Raw genomic sequence first — 23,238 nt, 5'->3', positions numbered from 1 at the left:
CCAATTTTGTCATCACAAAAAGAATTGCTATAAATATTTTTGCACATGTAGGTCTTTTTTTTCCCCCTTTGATCTCTTTAGGATACAGATCTAGTAGTGGTATTGCTAGATCAAAGGGTATGCACAATTTTATAGCTTTTGGGGCATAGTTCCAAATTGTTCTCTAGAATGGCTGGATCAGTTCACAACTCCACCAACAGTGCATTAATATGCTAATTTTTCCACATCCCCTTCAGCATTTGCCATTTCTTCCCCTCCCTCTTTTTTTTTTTTTTTATCATTTTAGACAATCTAACAAGTATGAGGTAGGTAGTATCTCAGAGCCATTTTAATTTGCATTTTTCTAATCAGCAGTGACTTAGAGAACTTTTTCATGTCACTATTGATAGCTTTAATTTCTTTGTCTGAAAACTGCCAGTTTATATCCTTTGACCATTTATCAATTGGAGAATGACTCATAGTTTTATAAATTTGGCTTAATTCAGTATGTATGTAAGAAATGCAGTCTTTATCAGAGAGACTTGCTACAAAATCCACCTCCACACACACAGTTTTCCTTCTAATTTTGACTGCATTAGTTTTATTTGTGCCAAAACTTCTTAATTTCATGTAATCAAAATTGTCCATTTTGCTTCCCAGCAATCCTCTCTATCTCTTGTTTGGTCATAAACTCTTCCCTTATTCATAGATCTGATAGGGACATTTTTCCATACTCCTCTAATTTGCTTATGATATCCTTATATCCTTTAAGTCCTTATCATTTATCCATTTTGCCCTTATCTTGTTTAATGGTGTAAAATGTTAGTTTATTTCTGGTTTCTGTCAAACAACTTTCCAGTTTTCCCAGAAATGTTTATCAAATGTTGAATTCTTATCCCTGAAGCTCAGATGTTTGGGTTAATCAAAGTTATTAAGTTACACTAGTGTGTACTGTGTACTTAATCTATTCTACTGATCTACCACTCTATTTCTTAGCCAGTATCAAATCATTTAAAAAATTACCACTTTGTAATATAGTTTTGGGGCTCCTAAGTGGTACACTAGATAAAACACCTTTATTTAATTCCTGAAGTCAGGAAGACCTGAGTTCAAATTGAACCTCAAACTGTACTAGCTGTATGACCCTGGGCAAGTGATTTGACCCTGTTTGCCTCAGTTTCTTCATCTGTAAAATGAGCTGGAGAAGGAAATGGCAAACCACTCGAGTATTTTGCCAAGAAATCCCCAAATGGGGTCAGGAAGAGTTGGACATGACTGAAACAACTAAATAACAACAACAACAACAACAACAATATATTTTGAAATCTGGAACTGTTAGGCCACCATCCTTCAATTTTTTTAATCTATTCCCTTGATACTCTATATCCTTTGTTCTTTCAGATGAATTTTTTTATTATTTTTTCTAGCTCAATAAAATAAGTGTTTGGTAGTTTGATTGGTATAACAATGAATAAGTAAATTAACTTAGGTAGAATTGCCATTTTTACTATATTGGATTGGCCTACCCATGAACAATTCATTGTTCATTCAATTCATTCAATTGTTTAGATCTATCTTTATTTGTGTGAAAAGTGTTTTGTAACTGTGCCCATATAATCCCTGGGTTTGTCTTGGCAACTAAACTCTAAAGTATTTTCCATTGTCTGCAGTTATGTTAAACAGTATTTCTCTTTCTATCTGCCTACTGGGTTTTGTTGGTACTATATTGAAATGCTGATGATCTATGTCAGTTTATTTTATATCCTGCAACTTTGCTGAAGTTGTTGTTTCTACTAGTTTTTTACTTGATTCTCTAGGATTCTCTATGCATGCCATCTTAATGTCTGCAAAGTGTGACAGTTTTGTTTCCTCATTGCCTATTTTATTCTTTCAATTTATTTTTCTTCTCATTGCTATAGTATTTTCTATATGATATTTCTGGTATGATATCAAATAATAGTCATGGTAATGGACATCTTTATTTCACTCCTAATTTTAGTGGGAAGGTTTCAAGTTTATTCCCATTATAGATAATGCCTGCTCTTGGTTTTAGGTAGATATTATTTATCAGTTTAAGAAAGGCTGTATTGGGGGTGGAGACAAGATGGTGGAGGAAAAGCAGTGACTTGCTAGAGCTCTCCCCCAAACCCTTCCAAAGACCTATAAAAAATGGCTCTAAACAAATTCTAAAACAGCAGAACCCACAAAAAACAGAGTAAAACAAATTTCCAGCCCAATACAACCTGGGTGGCTGATTGGAAAGGTATATTGCACAGGGCTGGGAGAGAAGCACAGTTCAGCGTGGGCGCACAGACCGCAGCGACCCTGGAGCAAGCCTCAGATTCTGAATCATAGGCAGCTGTGGCGGTTTCCAGACTTCTCAACCCCTGAATGCCAAAGACAACTTAGAAGGTCAATGGCAAAAATCTGTGACTGCAGTGAGAGAAGAAGCTAGGTCTCAGCGGCAAGTCCAGAGTGTGCCTTCGGGGCAGCGGCTGTGTCCTGAGCTTCCAGCCCACAGACCGAGGGGGAATTGAGTAGCTGATCAGAAGGGGATTGCAAGGATCTCTTTGCCAGGTCTGAGGCAGAAATCTCTTGCATTGCTCCTGCTTGGATCTGAGTCATAGTTCTGAGGGGCGGCCCTGGGGCGAGGAGGAGCGCTGGCTGGTGTTGTGGAGCTTGCTGTGGCAGTGGAGAGGAAACACCTCGCCCCTTATCATAGTACCTTGGAAGAACTGACACTTTTCAGGTCCCTAGAAGTATCTCTGAAAACAGCTGTACAAACCCCCAAAACTTGGGACAGTACATTCTCCACATTGGAAACAGACTCTTACCTTAACAAAGAGTTTTAAACTCAAGTAATTGGTTGGGATCATGAGCAAGCAGTGCAAAAAGAATCAGACTATATTATCTTACTTTGGTGACAAAGAAGATCAAAACATACAACCAGAAAAAGACAACAAAGTCAAAGCTCCTTCATCCAAAACTTCCAAGAAAAATATGAATCAGTCCCAAGTCTTGGAAGAGCTCAAAAGGGATTTTGAGAAGCAAGTAAGAGAAGTAGAGGAAAAACTGGGAAGAGAAATGAGAGTGATGCAGGAAAATCATGAAAAGCAAGTTAACAGCTTGCTAAAGGAGACCCAAAAAAATACTGAAGAAAATAACCCCTTAAAAAATAGCCTAACCCAAATGGCAAAAGAGTTCCAAAAAGTCAATGAAGAGAAGAATATCCTAAAAAGCAAAATTGGACAAAAGAAAAAGGAAGTCCAAAAGATTACTGAAGAAAATACTTCCTTAAAAATTAGAATAGAGCAATTGGAAGCTAGTGACTTTGTGAGAAATAAAGAAGCTGTAAAACAAATCCAAAAGAATGAAAAATTAGAAAACAACGTGAACTATCTCATTGAAAAAACAACTGACCTGGAAAATCGATCCAGGAGAGAGAATTTAAAAATTATTGGACTATCTGAAAGCCATGATCAAAAAAAGAGCCTAGACATCATCTTTCAAGAAATGATACAGGAAAACTGCCCTGATATTTTAGAACCAGAGGGCAAAATAGAAATTGAAAGAATCCACCGATCACCACCTGAAAGAGATCCCCAAAGGAAAACTCCTAGGAATATTGTAGCCAAATTCCAGAGTTCCCAGGTCAAGGAGAAAATATTACAAGCAGCCAGAAAGAAACAATTTAAGTATTGTGGAAACACAATCAGGATAACACAAGATTTAGCTGCTTCTACATTAAGGGACCACAGGGCATGGAATATAATATTCCAGAGGGCAAAGGAGATAGGATTACAACCAAGAATCACCTACCCAGCAAAACTGAGTATAATTCTTCAGAGGAAAAAATGGTCATTCAGTGAAATAGAAGACTTTCAAGCGTTCTTGATGAAAAGACCAGACCTGAATAGAAAATTTGACTTTCCAATACAAGACTCAAGTGGAACATGAAGAGGTAAACAAGAAAGAGAAATCATAAGAGACTTATTAAGGTTGAACTGTTTACATTCCTGTATGGAAAGATGATATTTGTAACTCATGAGACTTTTGTCAGTGTTAGGGTAGTTGGAGGGAAAAATTATATGTATGTGTGTGTGTATATAGATAGATAGATAGATAGATAGATGGATGGATGGATGTATGGATAGATAGATAGATAGATAGATAGAGGGTACAGGGTGAATTGAAGATGAAGGGGTCATATCTGGAGAATAAAATTAAGGGGTGAGAGAGGATTATACTAGGAGAAGGAGAAAGGGAAAGGTAGAATGGGGTAAATTATCTCACAAAAAAACAGAAAAGGAAAGGCTCTTACAGTGGAGGGGAAACGGGGGAAGTTGAGAGGGAACGAGTGAATCTTATTCTCATAGGATTTGACTTAAGGAGGGAATAACATACACACTCATTTGGGTATGGAAATCTGCCTTACCCTACAGGAAAATAGGAGGGGAAGGGGACAAGAGAGTAGGGGGATGATAGAGAGGAGGGCAGATTGGAAAAGGGGGTAATCAGAAGCAAATACTTCTGAGGAGGGACAGGGTCAAAAGGGTCTGATAGTTTTACTAATATTGAACCAGCCCTGCATTTCTGGTAGAATTCCCACTTGGTCATAGTGTATTATCTTTGTGATATATATTTTTGCTAATATTTTATTTATTTATTTTTGCATCAATATCAGTAAGGAAATTGGTCTGTAGTTTACTTTCTCTGTTTTTGCTCTCCCTGGTTTAGGAATTAAAACTATATTTGTGTCATAAGAGGAATTTGGTAGGACTCCTTTATCTATTTTTTCAAATAGTTTATATAATACTAGGATTAGTTTTTCTGAAATGTTTGGTAGAATTCACTTGTAAATCTATTTGTTCCTGGGAACATTTTCTTAGGGAGCTCATTGGTAGCTTGTTCAGTTTCTTTTTCTAAGATAGGGTTATTTATGTATTCTACTTCCTCTTCTGTTCATCTGAGCAATTTATGTTTTTGTAAATATTCATCCATTTCACTTAGATTGTCAGTTTTACTAGAATATAATTGAACAAAATAACTCTTAATAATTGTTTTAATTTTATTCTCATTGCTTGTGCATTCACCCTTTTTTTGATACTAGTAATTTGATTTTCTTCTTTCTTTTTTTAAAATCAAACTAACCAAATGGTTTACTTATTTTATTTTCTTTTAATAAAACAAGATTTTAGTTTTATTTATTAGTTGAATTTTTTTTACTTTAAATTTTATTAATCTCTCATTTGATTATAAAGATTTCCATTTTGGTTTTTAGATGGGGATTTTTAATTTGTTCTTTTTCTAGTTTTTTTCATTGCCTGCTCAATTCATTGATCCACTCTTTCACTTTTATATTGATGTATGCATTTAGAAATCAAAATTTTCCTCTAAATATTTCTTTGGTTGCATCCCACAAATTTTGGAATGTTGTCTCATTGTCATTCTCTTTAATGAAATCATTTATTGATTCTATGATTTGTTCTTTTACCCATTCATTCTTTAGGATTAGATTTTTAGTTTGCAATCAACTTTTAATCTGTTTCCATAGTCCTTTATTAAATGTAATTTTTATTGCATTATAGTCTATAAATAGTGCATTTAATATTTTTTTGCTTTTCTGCATTTGGTTGTGAAGTATTTATGCCCTAGTACATGGTCAGTTTTCGTGACGTTGTCATGTACGGTTAACATTCAATTTTCTATTCTCATTCAGTTTTCTCCAGAGGTCTATCATATCTAACTTTTTTGGAATTGTATTCCTCTCCTTAATATTTTCCTTATTTATTTTGTTGTTAGATTTATCTAGTTCTGAGAGGAAAAAGTTAAGGTCCCCCACAGGTATAGTTTTACTCTCTATTTCTTCCTATAATTCATTTAATATTTTTAAAAAGAATTTGGATTCTATGCCATTTGGTACATACATGCTTAGTATTGATATTATTTCATTGTCTTTGGTTCCTTTTAGCAAGATGTAGTTTCCCCATTTATCCCTTTTAATTAAGTCTATTTTTGCTTCTGCTTTGTCTGACATCACGATTGCTTCCCCTGTGTTTTTTTTTAACTTCAACTGAAGCATAATAGGTTCTGCTCTAGCCCCTTATTTTAACTCTGTGTCTCTATGTTTCAAATGTCTCTTGTAAACAACATATTTTGGAGTTCTGGTTTCTAATCCATTCTGCTATTCACTCATTTTATCGATGAGTCATCCCTTTCACATTCACAGTTATGATTACTATGTATTTCCTTCCATCCCTTTTTCTTCTATATATCCTCTATTTTTATCCTTCTTCAAGTCTGTTTTGCTTCTGACCACTGCCTTCTTTTATCTCTTCTCTCTTTTATCAACCTGTCCCCCTTTTTATTGTCCCCCTTCCCTCCTATTTCTCTGTGGGGCAAGATAGTTTTCTATTACCAATTGAATATATGTATGTGTATACACATAGAGATCCTGATCTACCTATACACACACACACACACACACACACACACACACACATATATATATTTATATTCCCTCTTTAAACCAATTTAGATGTGAGTGAGGTTCAAGTATTTTCCACTCCCCTCCTCTCCATTTCCCCACCCCATTGTAAAAACTTTTCCTTGTGTGCCTCTTTCATGTGAGATAACTTCCCCCATTCTTCCTTTTCCTTCTCTTTTTTCACAGGGCATCCCTCTTTCTCACCTATACATTTTTTTACATCATTCCAACATAATTGATTAATTCCCATACCATCTTTCTATTTAGGATCCTTCTAACTGCCACAATAATGATAACGTGTATAGAAGATACATGTATCACCTTTCCATAAAAAAAAGTAAGCAGCTTTACTTTACTGATTTTTCATTGATTCTCATGAACGATTTCTCGCTCATGTTTACCTTTTTATGTTCTTCTTAAATGTTGTATTATGAATATCATCCCATCATATTCAACTCACACTCATGCCCTCTGTTTATGTATACTTCTTCTAAGTTCCCTAATGATAACATTCTTAGGAATTATACATATCACCTTCTCATGTGGGAATGTTAACAGATTAACCTTATTGAATCTCTTATGATTTCTCTTTCCTGTTTACCATTTTGTGCTTCTATTGAATCTTTTATTTGAAAGTCGGATTTTCTATTCTACTCTCATCTTTTCATCAGGAATGCTTCTCAAAGTCCTTTATTTCATTGAATATCCATTCTTCCCTGAAGGATTAAACTCAGTTTTGCTGGGAAGGTGATTCTTCAGTATTTTTGGGGGCCTCCTTTAGCAAGCTGTTGACTCATTTTTCCTAATTTTCTTGCATCACTCTCATTTCTCTTCCCAATTTTTCCTCTACTTCTCTTACTTGCTTTTCAAAATCCTTTTTGAGCTCTTCCATGTCCTGAGACCAATTCATATTTTTCTTGGAGGCATTGGATGTGGGAGCTTTGACTCTGTTGTTTTCTTCTAGTTGTATGTTTTGGTCTTCTTTGTCACCAAAGAGATTCTATGGTCTGACTTTTTTTTTACACTGTTTGCTCATGTTCCCAGCCAATCACCTGAGTTTTAAACTCTTTGTTAAGGTAGGGGTCTGCTTCCAGTGTGGAGGGTGTACTGTCCCAAGCTTCAGGGGTTTTGTGCAGTTGTTTTTAGAGGTATTTCTAGGAACCTGTATATTTTCAGTTCTCCCAAGGTGGTAAGATCAAGAGTGAGGTGTTTACTCCTTTCCTGGCCTGTGCTCTGGTCTATGAGTGACCACAAGCACTCTATTCTGCCTTAGAACTGTGAGGAAGATTCTCTCTCCACTGCTGCCACAAGCTCCAACACACCAGTGCTCCTCCTCACCCCAGGATAGCCACCCAGGACTGTGACCCAGATCCAATCATGGGCAAAGCAAGAGAATCCTGCCTCTGTGCCAGCAAAGACACCCCTGCAATCCCCTTCTGATCAGTTGCTTGATACCCTCACCACATGTGGGCCAAGAGCTCCAGAAGAAGCTGCTGACACCATTGCTTTGAGGCTGGGCCAAGGCTTGGACCAGAACACACTTCTCTCTCACCCAGGTCTGGTAGACCTTTCCCACTGACCTTTTAAGTTTTCTTTGGCATTTGAGGTTGAGAAATCTAGAAACTACCACAGCTGTCCCATGATTCAGTCCCCTGAGGCCTGCTCCAGGTTTGTTGGGGCTCTGTCTTTGCTGGGGCCCTGTCTTTGCTGGCCCAGCCCACACTGAACTGCACTCCTCTCCCAACTGGCACAAAAGACCTTTCCCATCAACAATCCAGGTTGTCTTGGGATGGAAATTTGTTTTACCCTGTCTTTTTGTAGGTTCAGCTCCTCTAGAATTTGTTTAGAGCTATTTTTTACAGGTATTTGGAGGATTTTGAGGGAGAGCTCAAGCAAGTCACTGCTTCTACTCTGCCATCTTGACTCTGCCTCCTCAGGGCAATTTTCTTGGATAATTTTTTGAAAGATTATGTCTAGGCTCTTTTCTTGATCATGGCTTTGAGGTAGTCCAATTAATTCTCAAATTATCTCTCCTCAATCTATCAATCTATTTTTAGGTTAGTTGTTTTTTCCAATGAGATATTTCACATTTTCTTTTTTTTTCATTCTTTTGATTGTTTTATTGTTTCTTGATGTCTCATGGAGTCATTAGCTTGCACTTGCCCAATTCTGATTTTTAAAGAATTATTTTTTTTTATTGAGACTTTTTATCTCCTTTTCCATTTGGTTAATTCTACTTTTTAAGCAGCTCTTCAGTTAATTTTTGTATATTTTTCCCCCATTTTGCCAATTTTGCTTTTTAAGGAGTTCTCTTCAGAGGATTTTTTGTGCTTCTTTTCCCATTTGGCCTATTATGTTTTTTAAGGTATTTTCTTCAGTATTTTTTTTTGTGCCTCCTTAAGCTGTCGACTCTTTTTTTCATAATTTTCTTGTATCACTGTCATTTCTTTTCTTAATTTTTCCTCTACATCTCTTATTTGATTTTTAAAATTATTTTTGAGCTCTTCCAGGAATTCTTTTTTGGGACTGAGACCAATTAACCTTTTTCTTTGAGGCTTTGGATATAGTAATTATGACTTTGTTTTCTTCTTCTGAGTGTGTGTCTTGATTTTTCTGTCACCATGGTAACTTTCTATAATCAGTTTTTTTTCTTATTTACTCATCCCCCTCCTTGACTTGACTTTTAACTTTATGTTAAAGATAGGCTCTCCTACTGAGGTGGAGGGGGCACTGTCTCAATCTTCAGGTTTTCTTGTGCAGTTGTTTTCAGAGTTAGTTCTGGGGCTCTATAAATTTTCAGTTCTCCCGAGGTGCTATGGTCTAAGGAGAGGTATGTTTGCTACTCTACTGGTCTGTGAGCAACAACAAGTACTCTTTTTTGCCCCAGAAATGTGACCAGGGCCCCTGTTCTCCTGCTGCCACAAGCTCTGATATGCTAATGCTGTTCTTCAGCCTGGAACTGCAATCCAGGACTTCAACCCAAATCCAAATATGAGCTATGCAACCAAGTCCTGCATCTTGTGCCAGCAAAAAGATTCCATAATCTTCTTCTCATTAGTTTTCTGACTCCCTTACTGTCGGTGGGCTTAGAACTCCAGAAGCTGCCGCTGCTGCTGCTGCTGATTCAGTTGCCCCCAAAACCTGCTGCTGATTTTCTGGGATGCAGCTTGTATTGGACTGTGCTCCACTCTCACCTGGATGTGACAGACCTTTCCTAGCAATCTTCTAAGTTGTCTTGGGCTGGAAAATTGTTCTGCTACTCCAGAATTCATTTTTAAGTGTTATTTAAAATTGTTAAGAGGGGAATTTGGGAGAACTGAGGTGACTCCCTACCTTTTTTTTCTGTCATCTGGGCCACTCCCACTGTAGTATTGTTTAAAAAGCAGCATGAGAAAGCTTCTATAATGGTAAAACACTCTAAAGTTTTGATTCTGAGTGAAGAATTGTGGTTCTTAATAGAGTTATATGGAAGACTATAGGGGTTTTTTTTTTAGTAAATTTTAATGAAAAGTATAATTGGCTAATAACTTAATCATTATGATTAAAAGTGTAATTGGCTAATAACTTAATCATTATGATTCATCCTAATGTCAGGAAGGATCATAGATGGGAGAAATGCACTTCACCTGCTGCTGAGTAGTTCTCAGGCAGCATTTCATGTACTGAATAAGAAAAAAAAATTCAACTTGTATACTGATGTATACTGATACGCTATTGATGCTGGCTACTCAAATTATTTATATACAGTGCAATAGACTTTTTAAAATATATAAAATTACTTCCAATATCTCCCTTTGTTCAATGATTGGAGTAGTCATGAACTTAAAAAAAAACAACAACTATTTCACTCATTTTGTTCTGGGCTTATATAAAGTAATTCAAGCAAGCAATTCAGATCAAACTTGACCAACAGATAAGAGCAAATATTTATCATGTGCCTACCACATACAAAGTATTATGCTATGCTATACATACATACACACACATCAGCTAGGTGTCACAGTGGATAGAATGATAGAATGCCAGGCCTGGAGTCAGGAAGAATTGAGTTCGAATCTGATGTCAAATATTTACTGTGATCCTGTGACAACAGCAAAATAGATACATACAGAAACATACATATATACATATACATATGTATATGTATATATACATGTACACACATATATGTATATATACATGTATACACATATATCTACATGCATATATTTATAGACATAGCTAGATCTAGCTCAGCCTTATTGCACATTATACCCTTTCAGGTCCTCATATTTCAGTATACTTTCATGACTACATTTTAGCCCAATTATCCCATTTATTGTCCTCCATACACAGTATTCTATCTCCTACCTCTGCCTTTTTGAATACACCATCACTTCATGCCTAGGATGTACTCCTTTCTTTACCTTAGCTTCTTTGATCCCTATTCCCCTTCTAAGCTTATGGCAAGTACCAACTCCTACATGAGGCCTTTCTGGCAAATTTCCTTTTATTGGAAGCTTTCAAAGGAAGAAATTTAAGGTATTAATAGCTATATTCAAAAACACTTCCATCACTACTAATTAGAGAAATGCAAAAAAAATTACTCTAGAGTTCTTACCTCATACCCAACAGATTGGCAAAGATACGGAAAAAAAAGGAGTCACTAAACTGTGCATACCCTTTGACCCAGTTTTATCACAACCAAGCCTAGACATCAAAGAAAGAAGAAAAGGACCCATATATACAAAAATGTTTTAAGAAGGAGCCTCAAGAAGGTTATATGCTAGGGAAGGAATATAGCATCTAAACAGACAAGCAAATAAATACAAAGTATATTTAAAATAATACAAAGTAATTAGAAGCAGGAGAGAGCAATAATACCTTGGAGTGGCACCTAAAAGGTCTTGTGAAGGAGGTGGGGCATGAGTTGCTCTTGGGATTCTAAGGGGTGAGCATGAGGACAGATGCATTCCTGGCATAGAGAACTACCCTTAAAAAGGCATGGAAGTGGGAGATTTCTTCATAACTTAATAGAAATGCAAAATTTCAATAATTAATCAGTTAGTTTTAAGTCCTCAACCATACTTAATAAACTACATATACCTCTTTTCCCATAAATTTTCTCTCTCAATGCCCCCTAGTCTTATTGTTGTAGACAAACCGATGTGTTACTAGCTATACAACTTATTAACAGTGTCATAAATAATACAAAGACATGAAAACACTTTAACAATGTGTCAGTTGTGAGGAAGATCATAGCCAGAGTCATCTGACATTTTGTAGACTAGTAGATTATGTACCAATGAAACACAATTTGCCTTAGAAGCAGAAGATTCTGGTATTTGTGCACATATAAAGAAAGTATATACCTTGTCAGAAAACACAAAGTTGTTTGGCAAGATTGGGAAGACAAATTTATACCCCCCAAAAAATAAATAAATAGACCAACCAAGCTAAAACTTCCAAAGATGCCAAAGCAAAATAGAATGTTGCTTAGGTTTAGTATGAAGGATAGGTGAAAATATGGGCCTATTCCAATACTATTTGAACATTTTTTCATACCCATTGAACAAAACCATGGCATGACAAGGTTGTGATTACTTTGCTCCAAGCAGAAGGTCAAGCATATTTGATTTAGAAACTGGTTTTCTTTACTCCTTGTGAATTTTAATACATTAGCCAAGATGCTGGCACTGGAAATGAAGGAGGTGGGGCAGAGATTATAGACTGACTGAAATAGTGGTAATCTAAAGATTGAAGGAGAGTTAGACATATATTGAAATACTTTATTTAGGAATTGGAAGGGATTTTGGAATGGTCTAGGAGTATCAGGAATTGTAACATATTTGTAATGCAGATATGATTTTATAGGTACCTAGCTGCTATCTGCTAGAAGTAACAATTTTAAGTGTATGGGGGAAAGTCATGATAACTAGTAGTGGGGAGGGTACCCAGAGGGTAGAACTATTAACAATGGGTGGCAATTGCAATCAGGCAACCAACGCTCACAGTAAGTATCAAAGTGTGATCAATTAAATCAATCAGCTACCTCACACCTCAATTGAATTAACTAATAAGATTACAACCTAATTCCTCTATCAAGCAGAACACCTCTATGTATGCAATCAATCAACCAATCAATCAAGGATATTAAACTAGTCCTTGGTTAAATGTGAATGCTATTGGATGAAATTATACTGGATGGGAAATATATTGAGATTTCCTAGTGAGACTCCATCATACCCTGTGGGTCTTATATAAATTAGCAATCCAATTCAGAACCCAGTATTTGAATATTGGGCCAGCCTAAGTCTTTAAAAAGAAATCCCTGGCAAGTGGGGTGGGGGAGGGGGGGAGAGATGAACCTCTGTTACTGCCTACTTCCCTTGATCAGAGGATGAGTATATGAACTTCAAAGGGGCAGAGCATTTAAACTTCTCATTGGCATTCTAATAGTGTCCCTGAAACTAGTGACTGATAGCAGTGTATTTACTATGGACTAAGAATAATCTAGAAACACTGAGAAAAGGCAACTTTGGGATACTATAACACTATGTGAACTGATGAAGGGATTAAAGTCTCCTTCCCTAAACCTAGGCTGAACTTGAACACAAGTTCCATCAGATGTCAGAGCTACATCTGGCTTCTATCCTTCTTTGCCCACTGAACTTCTTGTGACAGAACTTAAACCAAAGCACAGATAAATCAATTATTCCCTGTTTCCCAAGAGAAACTCCCTGAATCTGTCCCAATTTCATCATGGCTTCAATCTTCCATAGCTCCTCTGGCTCTGTCTTAATTCCTTAAAGCAGCTGAAAAATTGTTTACATCCCCTGACTTGGGCAAAGTCCCCATCACCCTGCCCTAGTTTTAGCTTTTAGTAAAATCAGCTCACAGGAAAGGAGGCTGTTTACATGGGGCCTTACATATCAATAAAAATGTTGAGATCTAATCTATGTTTAGATGGGGATATTTACACAAGGCTTTATAACCTTCTCTCCATCATATTTATCTTAGAGGCAAAAGTGGGTCTGAGAACTGATGGGATTTCTGAGATTTGGAGAAAAGCATTTTCTCTCGACCATGAAAATGATTTTTGGCTCTTTTTGAGTTGAAGGTGGTCTTAAGTCACTTATGAGAGTTTTGGAAGAGATCAGACTGAGAGGAAGGACCTGGAATTACATGAGTTGAACAGTAATAGTAGGAAGAGAAGGCAACAACAATATGAATTGGAGAGAAGTAATGGCACAAGAGCAATAGGTGAAGAAAGGGAAAGGATAGAAAGCTGAACTCCAAGGGAAGGGAGATATAGAGGTGAACATCTTGGAATAAAGAACTCACATTGAGGTTGATGGTTGAAAACTCCACTTCAAGGACTAAGGGAAGTTCATTTTCTGGCTTCCCCTCACTGAGCCTGTCTACTAAGAGGTATTTTATACTCTTCTCAGTTACGTTACCTAATTATTTCCTGCATCCTAATTTTACTTCATATATAAAGAAACCTGGGGCCAGTCTTACATATTTAGTATAAACTGAGAAAATGGAAATGGAAGAAACCAGTGTTAGCTGAAAATCTGCAAAATTTAAATTGGGACAGAGAGCCAAACTGATGCCTGAATGTTAGGAAAAAATCCTAACTGGGGGCTTGGAGCTACTGTGATTGTTTTAATAACTTCATTTGATTCAAATTCTATAAATAGTCAGGGAAAGGGACTATGTGGAACTGAGGGTCATTATATTGCCCCTAGGCTAAAAGCAAGCTAATTTTGTAATTGGGTGTATCATATTATCTCTAAAGGGTAGGGAAGCAAAGAAAAGGGTACAGTGACTGAAGAAAAGATCTCTCCCTAAACCACCCCATAGGGAGAGGACAGGCTATGCTTGGGAAGGATTCAGCTCCACTCTTTTTCAGAAGGGAGGATGGAGCAAAAAAAGATCAAGTACTTCGTGGTCAACTCTATAACAATATCTGGCAGTATTACATAGATATCTGTTTTTCTTGGGGTGAAAATCAATAGCATATAACTTTTGAAATTGTTTCATAACTTTAAAAAATAAGTTCAATCATATTATCTCTTCAATGGCTTATACCAGATTGCTATAGTATATGCAGGAGTTTTGCCAAAAATTGAGAAACTGTTTCAAAAGAAGTCATAATCAATTATGTTACAACTTTTAAAAAATCAACATGCACAAACACATTTGTTCATTAGAACCCACTGAATTTTGGTTAACTCTTTACTTGAAGAAAGATTCAATTCTTCTTTGGGCAGCTTCCTTGACAATAATTTATAGTGACACCATCATTTTGAGAGAGAAAGAAATATCTTTATATATCCTCTAAAAATTAGCCTTCATTATTCTCTAACAGTATTAAAAATTATTACCTGTGCATATATATCCCGATTGGCCTGCAAACCAACTTTTACAACCTCAAAAGGATTAACTATAATAGCTTCTGTTATTCCAGATCCCAATCCTGCAACAGCAAATGCCTAAAAAAATTAAATAAATCAATATTTTAAAACAAGTTATTATTTGTACCATGTGAAATCACTATATCCTGCAGCTAAATGTTGTGATGAATATGAAGAGATCTACACAAATAGACAGTATACCATTACTAAACAGCTTTAGTCCTTGATTGGATGCTGACAATTCATGACGAAGAAATTACAGAAGCCACAAACCACATTCTAAAAATTCAAAATAAAATGTCAAGTCTATCAACAACAATTTCTTTCCATTATCCAAGAAAAAGGCCACATTACTGATTTAAGATGTATGTTAACATATGACCTTATATTCAATTTCATTAGATTTTGAACTTATAAAGAGAGAACTTCATTTTTAAACATTTATTTAAATATACTTTTCAGGGCTTAAATAGCAGAGCCAAAATAAAGTGTTTTTTTGTTTTGTTTTGTTTTTTACTCAGAATTTAGGTAATCTACAGATTAGTTAGAAATATTTAAGAATGTATCCATAGTGACAATATTCATATGTAAAAATTAAATATTGTTATGCTAACAATATAAGTTTCACTAATTTGAAAAAAAATATCCATTTTCATTTGATTGCCTTAGTTTTTAGAACCCTGATAAAATATTAAATCAGGAATAGTTGAGTTTTCCTATAGCATGAAACTAAAAACTAGAAATTTTACAAAAGAATAGTTATAGGGGAAATAGCAATGTTAGCTGTTGAGAATTTCTGTCATAGGAAGGTAGAGTTTTTTGCGTAAACACTTTCCATGCACAATATTTATTTGTTATTACAAATCTTTGAAATTATATGTAATAAAATACATTCAAGAGACAGATTTAATAAATAAAGTAAATGTATGTGTATCTTTGCAATTTTTCATTTCAGAAAGATCAACAGAAATGTTGCCAATTTTACATTATACAAAATGAACATCTATGAAAAGTGAAAAACCACCTAATTCACTCTCGCTTGCAGCAACATAATATAGAAGAAAATATGGCAGATTTGCATCAGAGGTACTAGATTCAAATTTTGGATCTGCCATTTACTACTATCTGTGAAATCATGGGCAAATCATTCAATTTCTCTGGGCCTCAGTTTTTTTTATCTATAAAGTGAAGGGGTTTGACTAGATGACCCTAAAGATCCTTCTACCTCCAAATTTATGACTTCAAGTATTATTTTCTCATTTTCAGTAGCAGTTTCTCTTCAGTGTCCAGTTTTATTGATTTTCTCTCTCTCTCTCTCTCTCACTCTCTCTCTCTGTAGAATTATCATTTTTATTATATTGGCTTGGCCTATCCGTGAGTGATCAATGTTTCTCCAATTTTTTAGCTCTTTAGATCTGTCTTTATCTGTGTGAAAAAGTGTTTTGTAATTGTGTTCATATAGTTCCTAGGTCTGCCTTGGCAGGTAGGCTCCAAGTATTTTATACTGTCTGCAGTTATTTTAAATAGAATTTCTCTATCTCTTCCTGTTGGGTTTTGTTGGTAATATGTAGAAACACTTTGGGTTTATTTTATATCCTGAATAAGGTTACTAACTGTTTCAACAAGTTTTTTAATTGATTATCTGAGGTTGTCTAAGTATATCCTCACATTGTATTAACTACTTCTCTTGACAATAACTACCTCTAGGATCACTTAGTGGGAAGTTCTACCATCTTGGCTTGTCTTTGGTTGATACCTATGTTTCTGTCAGATTATGTGTTTATGTGTATAAAAATACCCATATACACATATTTACATATGCATGTGTGTATGTATCAGAGCTATAACTGTCAGAGCTAGGATTCAAATCCATGTTATCAGACTTTAAATTCATCACCCTTTCCATTCTATTGTATTGCTTCTCACATATTTGTGGGAAGATTATTCCTTTAGGACTTGTGTGTGTATCAGTTACATTAATTTCATTTGTAGCAAAGACACCAAAATCCAAGAGAGAAAAAAGGGAACAGTGGGAGATAGGCAGAAAGAGGAAGGGAAGGGAATACCCATTTATATAGCACCTATTATGTCTCAGGCACTGTATTAAGTACTTTCAAAAAAAAACATACTCTCTCATTTGGTCCTCACAACAACCCTGGGAGGTAGGTGCTATTATTATTCCAGTTTTACAGTTGAAGAAACTGAGGCAAACAGAGGTTAGGTGACTTACCCAGGGCCACAAACTACTAAGTATCTGAGGCCAGATTAGAAGAGTTTAAAATCACAATTTTAATTAAGTATTAAAATAGTGTTTTAGTCATTTCTCAAAAAGCTCTTGTAATCATTATTTTACAAACTAATTTCATTCTAGAATCCCCAAATCTCAAAGTACCATTTTTATTACGAGTGAAATAAAGGCTAAAAATAAAAGCATGTTTATGTATGACCATTCACACACACACATCTGCAATGTAAAAGTACATGTGTTTTTAAGGTTTTTACATAAATACTGTATTTTGCATTATTGAGTCATATTCATGCAAGCTTTCCTATACATCTTATTATCATAGGTTTGTTTCTAGAATTGAAATTATAAATTAGTAGAGAGATGATTTTTAACAAAATACTCAACATTGAATAACTAGCCTTCATATTTTTAGCAGCTAAATTTTAAGAATCAAAAAATTATCTTGTTTTAGATTTTGTTTTATGAAATAACAGTCACAAGAGTACAGTAAACACTCTTACTTACCAATCCTGGCGACAATGACACATATCCAAGTAATTTCTTATACTGTTCAAAGGCAAAAAACTGTAAAATGAAACAATAACAGAGATTGGTAAAAAATTTTTCTCCCAATAAGACACTGAAATGAATTAAACTTCAGGTTGTACTTCTTCCAATAAGATATTAAATTAATCAGTACCTTAAAATGATGTGCTATTTCATATGAAATATGCCACAAGACTTCCAATTTATAGTCTGTTTTTGAGTAATAGCCATTTGGATCTTACCCTAACATTCACATTTTCAAATTCTATCATAACCTGCAAAATAACTAATGGAATCCTTTATGGCAGTAAATGAACCATTCAGCTTCCATTTACCATGACCATTTTCAGTTTGGACATCAGTAGACTTCTTTTTGTGGTAGTGATTCAAAATTATAGGCTTACAGACCTAAAATCTTTGGTCTTCTATGTTTTGTAAATGAACTGCTTTCCCTATGAATGCTCAAGTTTCTAACCAATGTATGTAAAAATCCACCTCTGTGCCTTAATTACATTAATAAATTACATAAATAAATAAAAATAATTAATTAATTAAAATTAAGTCAACACTATTTATGTTTCCCTACTATTCCAAGAATATTGTCATGAACTCAATGAATGTTTGGGGATAGTGAAGATCTAAATATGTCTGTGCAGATCTAAGGTCCCGCCTTCAAGTAGGATTTCACTTAAACTACATTACAAAGAAAATTATGTATTGATTGACTTAAGATCTTCAAAGGTGGAGACTCTACAAACTCCTATGAAGATGACAGAAATGATGAGTGTGACTTCAATAGAAAGTGAATAATGTAATTTCTTCTTAAATCAACTTCCATATATAGTTCCAACCAACTGTTTAGCCCATGAATTTTCTATTTGGGGCAACAATCCTCAAATTTTTAACTCCTAGCACATAACACAATTAATTCTTGGGGTTAGGGTAGATACATTCAGGATGTCTGCTGCACTATGTACTACTCTTAAAAGCTGTTTTTTGGACCCTAATTTCATTTTCTAATGAGATCCTTAAAAGATGTATAACCTGACCTGAAAATATGTCCTACTTTATTATATTGTATGCTATAGACCGAGCAAGAAACTATACATATAGAAATACATAGGGGGCAGCTAGGTGGCATAGTGGATATAGCTATGGTCTTAAAGTCCAGAGGACCTGAGTTCAAATCCAGCCTCAGACACTTGACACTTACTAGTTGTGTGACCCTGGGCAAGTCACTTAACCCCAATTGCCTCACCAAAAAGCCAAAAAAAAAAAAAAAAGAGAAATACATATGCATACATACATGTGCGTATATGGAGAGAAAGAGAGACAGCGAGAGAGACGGAGAGACAGAGAGAGAGAGAGAGAGAGATTTCCATTCTGAGGTCTTATCAGGGTGTGGAAGTGGCCATGGGTTCTCGAACATTATGCCAGTGGACTGCAAGGTCTAGAAGGTACTAACATGCTAGAAAGGCTTAAAGTCTGGTCCCAGCAACAGTCTGTGTTTCCAAGGAGTGACTTAGCTAATCTCAAACAGATTTATCATCAAGGAGTTGGCCACTTGGTATTTAATTCTTTGACCCTGTCTTAACTTTTGAATTAGAATGACTCTTATGTAAGATTGCTTAGATTTATTTAGCATTTAATATGTGCCAGGCACTGTGCTATGAGCTAAGGATGCAAGCAATCAGGACAATTTCTGTCCTCAAGGAGCTTACATTCCAAAATGTACCTAAGAAAAAAAAAGTATAAGCTGGAGTTCAAGTCTCAAAAGTAGAGCACAATTAATCATCACTTCCATTTCACATTGTTAATTTTTTTTCAAAACAATTGATAACAAAAGATTCTTAAAAATCAAACATGTCACACTGTTTTATTCAAGTTACATTTGATGCTATTTAATGAAATAGTTTATGATTTAAAATTATTATAGTAATAAATATAAAGATAAACATCTTTAAAATGAGTATTTTCATATATTGTGTCTAAAAACTAGTGCTGTCCATCTGGCAAGTAGGCATTTAAATCCAAGTTATACTTAAAAAGCTTACCACATGCCTTAGTAATTTTCAGGTAAAATGTACTTGAAACAAGATGTCTGGTATCCAGACACAATGTACAGTTGCCCAAAAGTTCATCTGTTAATCATTGTTCTGGCAGCATACTTTTCCCACTATATCAGTAGAAACTTACTCAGTTTGGTAAACCTCAACTTTTTTTCTTAACTAAAAAGAGTGCTCAACTTTGATAAATCTAAATCCCCTCAAAGTTCAAATTCTTTACCATATTTAGTATCAAGAAGAACTACATCAGGAGAATAAATGTGACAATTTATTTTATTTGTGTATGCAAATTTCTATAGAGATGAATATATTACTTTGCAAAAACAAAGCAACTATTATTTTGAACAAGAACTCTGCCTTGTTTGATTATCTGGGTATCCTTTATCAGTGAAACAGTTACATAATTCAATTCAGTCCTTTTGTTTACTTTGGTGTACTTTTCCCCCAGATTTTCCACAGTAACTCAAATCATCATGACAAACTTCCTCCTGAAGTAATAGTTAAGATGTCACAAAAACTTAATAATTTGGAATACGGAAAGACAAATTAAAGTATTATTTCAATATTTTCATTGAGTTACAAACTTGAATCAAATGATATTGTTACTATTTTAATATAGTGCAAAGTTTTGTATATGGTTTTATGTATGTGTAGGTGTATTTTTTTTTCTTTTCTCACTCTTTCATAACCTTATTATATTTCTGGATGGCTCTATAAACCAGGGATAATGTTTGTCCCGTCCAACCTTTTAATGAAATGAAATCTTTCTACTTTGTCAAATCTATTATTATCACTATGGGTACTCTCCACAAATGCAGATGTCATTATGCCTGTTAATCCTATTTAATTATTGTCTATATCTTTCTTTAAACTTGTTAAAAAATTTTTTGTTGATAACTTCTCTTTTTATACCAAAGTCATTTATAGATGCTTGTTCTTCTCTCTCGCCTCCTCCCTGAAACTCAACCAAGGGAAACCTCACTCTCTAACAAAGAAAAGCAGTCAAGCAAAATCGAAATAGTAAACTGTATGTAGCATAATGTTCACCATTCTGTCTATTTAGTCCTCCATATCTGCAAGGAAAAAAGAGAGGTTCTTTTCTTTAATTTTTCTCTGGGACCTAGATTGGTCATTATAGTTACAGACTGTGGCTTTATTTTAATGAACTTCTCATTTACATTATTGACTTCAATAATGTGTATATTCAATTATTGTATATATTGTTTTACTGGTTCTGCTACTTCACTCTGCATCCATTTATACAAATCTTTTCATGCTTCCCTAAACTCTCCAAATTGATCATATCTTCTGGTCATATGATCATATCATTTGCATTTGTCAAACAAAAGGTTACTCATTTACTACTGTGTACTGTGTGTCTACTCTGTTCTACTGATCCACCTTTTTACTTCTTAGCCAGTACTAGATAGTTAAAATTGTTTTTTTTTGTTGTTGTTGTTCAGTCATTTCAGTTGCGTCCAACTCTTTATGACCTCATTTGGGGTTTTCTTGGCAACCATAGTAAAATGGTTTGCTGTTTCCTTCTCCACTGTACAGATGAGGAAACTGAGACAATGTTAAGTGACTTGGTCAGGCTCACACAAACTGGAGTCTGAGGCCACATTTGAACTCCAGTCTTCCTGACTCTAGCCTGGACTTCACTGCACCATCTAGCTGCCCCATTTTGATATTTATCATCTTTTAATATAGTTTAAGATCTGGCACTGCTAACTCCCCCATTTTATGTTTTCATTAATGTTTTAAATTAATTCTTTTGATATTCTTGACCTTTTGTTCTTCCAAATTAATTCTATTATTTTTTCCCAGCTCAATAAAATACTTTTTAGATAATTTAATGGGGATGGCATTGAATAAGAAAATTAAGTAGAATTATCATTTTTAATATATTGGCTTTGCCCACTCATGCACAATTAATATTTTTCCAATTATTTAAATCTGACTTTATTTGTATAAAAAGTATTTCATAATTATGTTCATGTAGTTACTGAGTTTTACTTGGCAGGTATTTTCTGCTGTCTATGGTCATTTTAAATGGAGTCTCACTATCTCTTCTTGCATGTATTTGTCGGTGATATATAGAAATGCTGATGATTTATATGGGTTTATTTTATGTCCTGCTACTTTGCTAAAATTATTAATTGTTTCAACTAGCTTTTCAGTTAAATCTCTAGGGTTTTCCAAGTACATCATCCATTATCTGCAAAAAAGAGGTAGTTTTATTACCTCATTGTCCATTTTGATTGTCTCAATTTCTTTTTTTCTCTTATTGATATTGTTAGCATTTCTAATACAATATTGAATAATATTGGTGATAATGGGCATCCTTGTTTCACTCTTGATCTTACTGGGAAAGCTTCTAGCTTATTCTTGTTATAAATAATGCTTGCTGATCATTTTAGGTAGATACTTCTTATCATTTTAAGAAAAAGTCCATTCATACCTATGCTTTCAAGTATTTTTAATAGGAATGAGTGTTGTATTTCTTAAAAGCTTTTTCTGTATCTATTGATATAATCATGTAATTTTTGTTGCTTTTGTTATTGATATAATCAACTAAGTGAGATTTATGCCAGCAATGCAGGGATGGTTTAATATATGACATATATTAATATAAGTTCTATATATTAATATATTAATTAATCTTTGTGATATATTGTTGTAGTCTCCTAGGTAGAATTTTATTTAGGATTTTTGCATCCATATTCATTAGGAAAATTGGTCTATATTTTTTCTTTTCTGTTTTTGCTCTTCCATTTTAAGTATCAGCACCATATTTATTTCACAAAAGGAGCTTGTTAGGACTCCTTTTTTTTGCCTATTATTCAAAATAATTTATTTAATATTGGAATTAGTTGATTGTTAAATATTTGATAGAATTCACTTTTAAATACATCTGGTCCTGACATTTTTTCTCAGGAAGCTCATTTATGGCTTGTTCAATTTCTTTTTCTAAAACAGATTTATTTAGATATTCTATTTCCTCTTCTGCTAATTTAAGCAGTTTATATTTTTGTAAATATTCTTCCATTTTTCTTAAATTGTTACATTTATTGGCATAGAGTTGGGCAAATAATTCCTAATAGTTGCTTTGATTTCATTAGAGGTATATAAATTTTTTTCAATTTTGATACTAGTGATTTGGTTTTCTTCTCTCTTAGTTCTATAGTTTTTGTGTTTCAAATTTATATATTTCTCTTCTAATATTCACAATTTCCTCCTCTGTGCTTATTCTGGGCTTGATTATTTGTTGGTCTTCTAATCTTTCTAATTGAATATTTAGTTCATTAATACTTTTTTCTTTCTTCCTTTCTTTCCTTCTTTCTTTCTTTCCTTCTTTCTTTCTTCCTTCCTTTCTTTCTTTCCTTCTTCCTTTCTTCCTTTCCTTTCCTTCTTTCCTTCTTTCCTTCTTCCTTTCTTCCTTCCTTCCTTCCTTCCTTCCTTCTTTTCTTCCTTCCTTTCTTCCTTTCTTTCTTTCTTTCTTTCTTTCTTTCTTTCTTTCTTTCTTTCTTTCTT

General features: G+C 34.4%; 1 protein-coding gene across 1 annotated transcript in view; it reads right to left on the bottom strand.

Annotated features, from left to right (window-relative positions):
* SLC25A21 (solute carrier family 25 member 21) overlaps nucleotides 1–23,238 on the bottom strand; it is a 704,781-nt gene that overhangs the window by 53,812 nt on the left and 627,731 nt on the right. Inside the window, exons 5-6 of the mRNA XM_027847443.1 lie at nucleotides 17,618–17,677; nucleotides 14,836–14,943 (exon numbers count right to left, since the gene is read on the bottom strand). Of these exons, the coding sequence (XP_027703244.1) occupies nucleotides 14,836–14,943; nucleotides 17,618–17,677 (168 nt within the window). The remainder of the gene's footprint in view (nucleotides 1–14,835; nucleotides 14,944–17,617; nucleotides 17,678–23,238) is intronic.

Source organism: Vombatus ursinus, unplaced genomic scaffold, assembly GCF_900497805.2.
Source record: "Vombatus ursinus unplaced genomic scaffold, bare-nosed wombat genome assembly UNPS02015406.1, whole genome shotgun sequence".
Taxonomy (NCBI): Eukaryota; Metazoa; Chordata; class Mammalia; order Diprotodontia; family Vombatidae; genus Vombatus; species Vombatus ursinus.
Note: the sequence above shows the minus strand (reverse complement) of the source record. Positions and strands in the feature narration are given on the sequence as shown.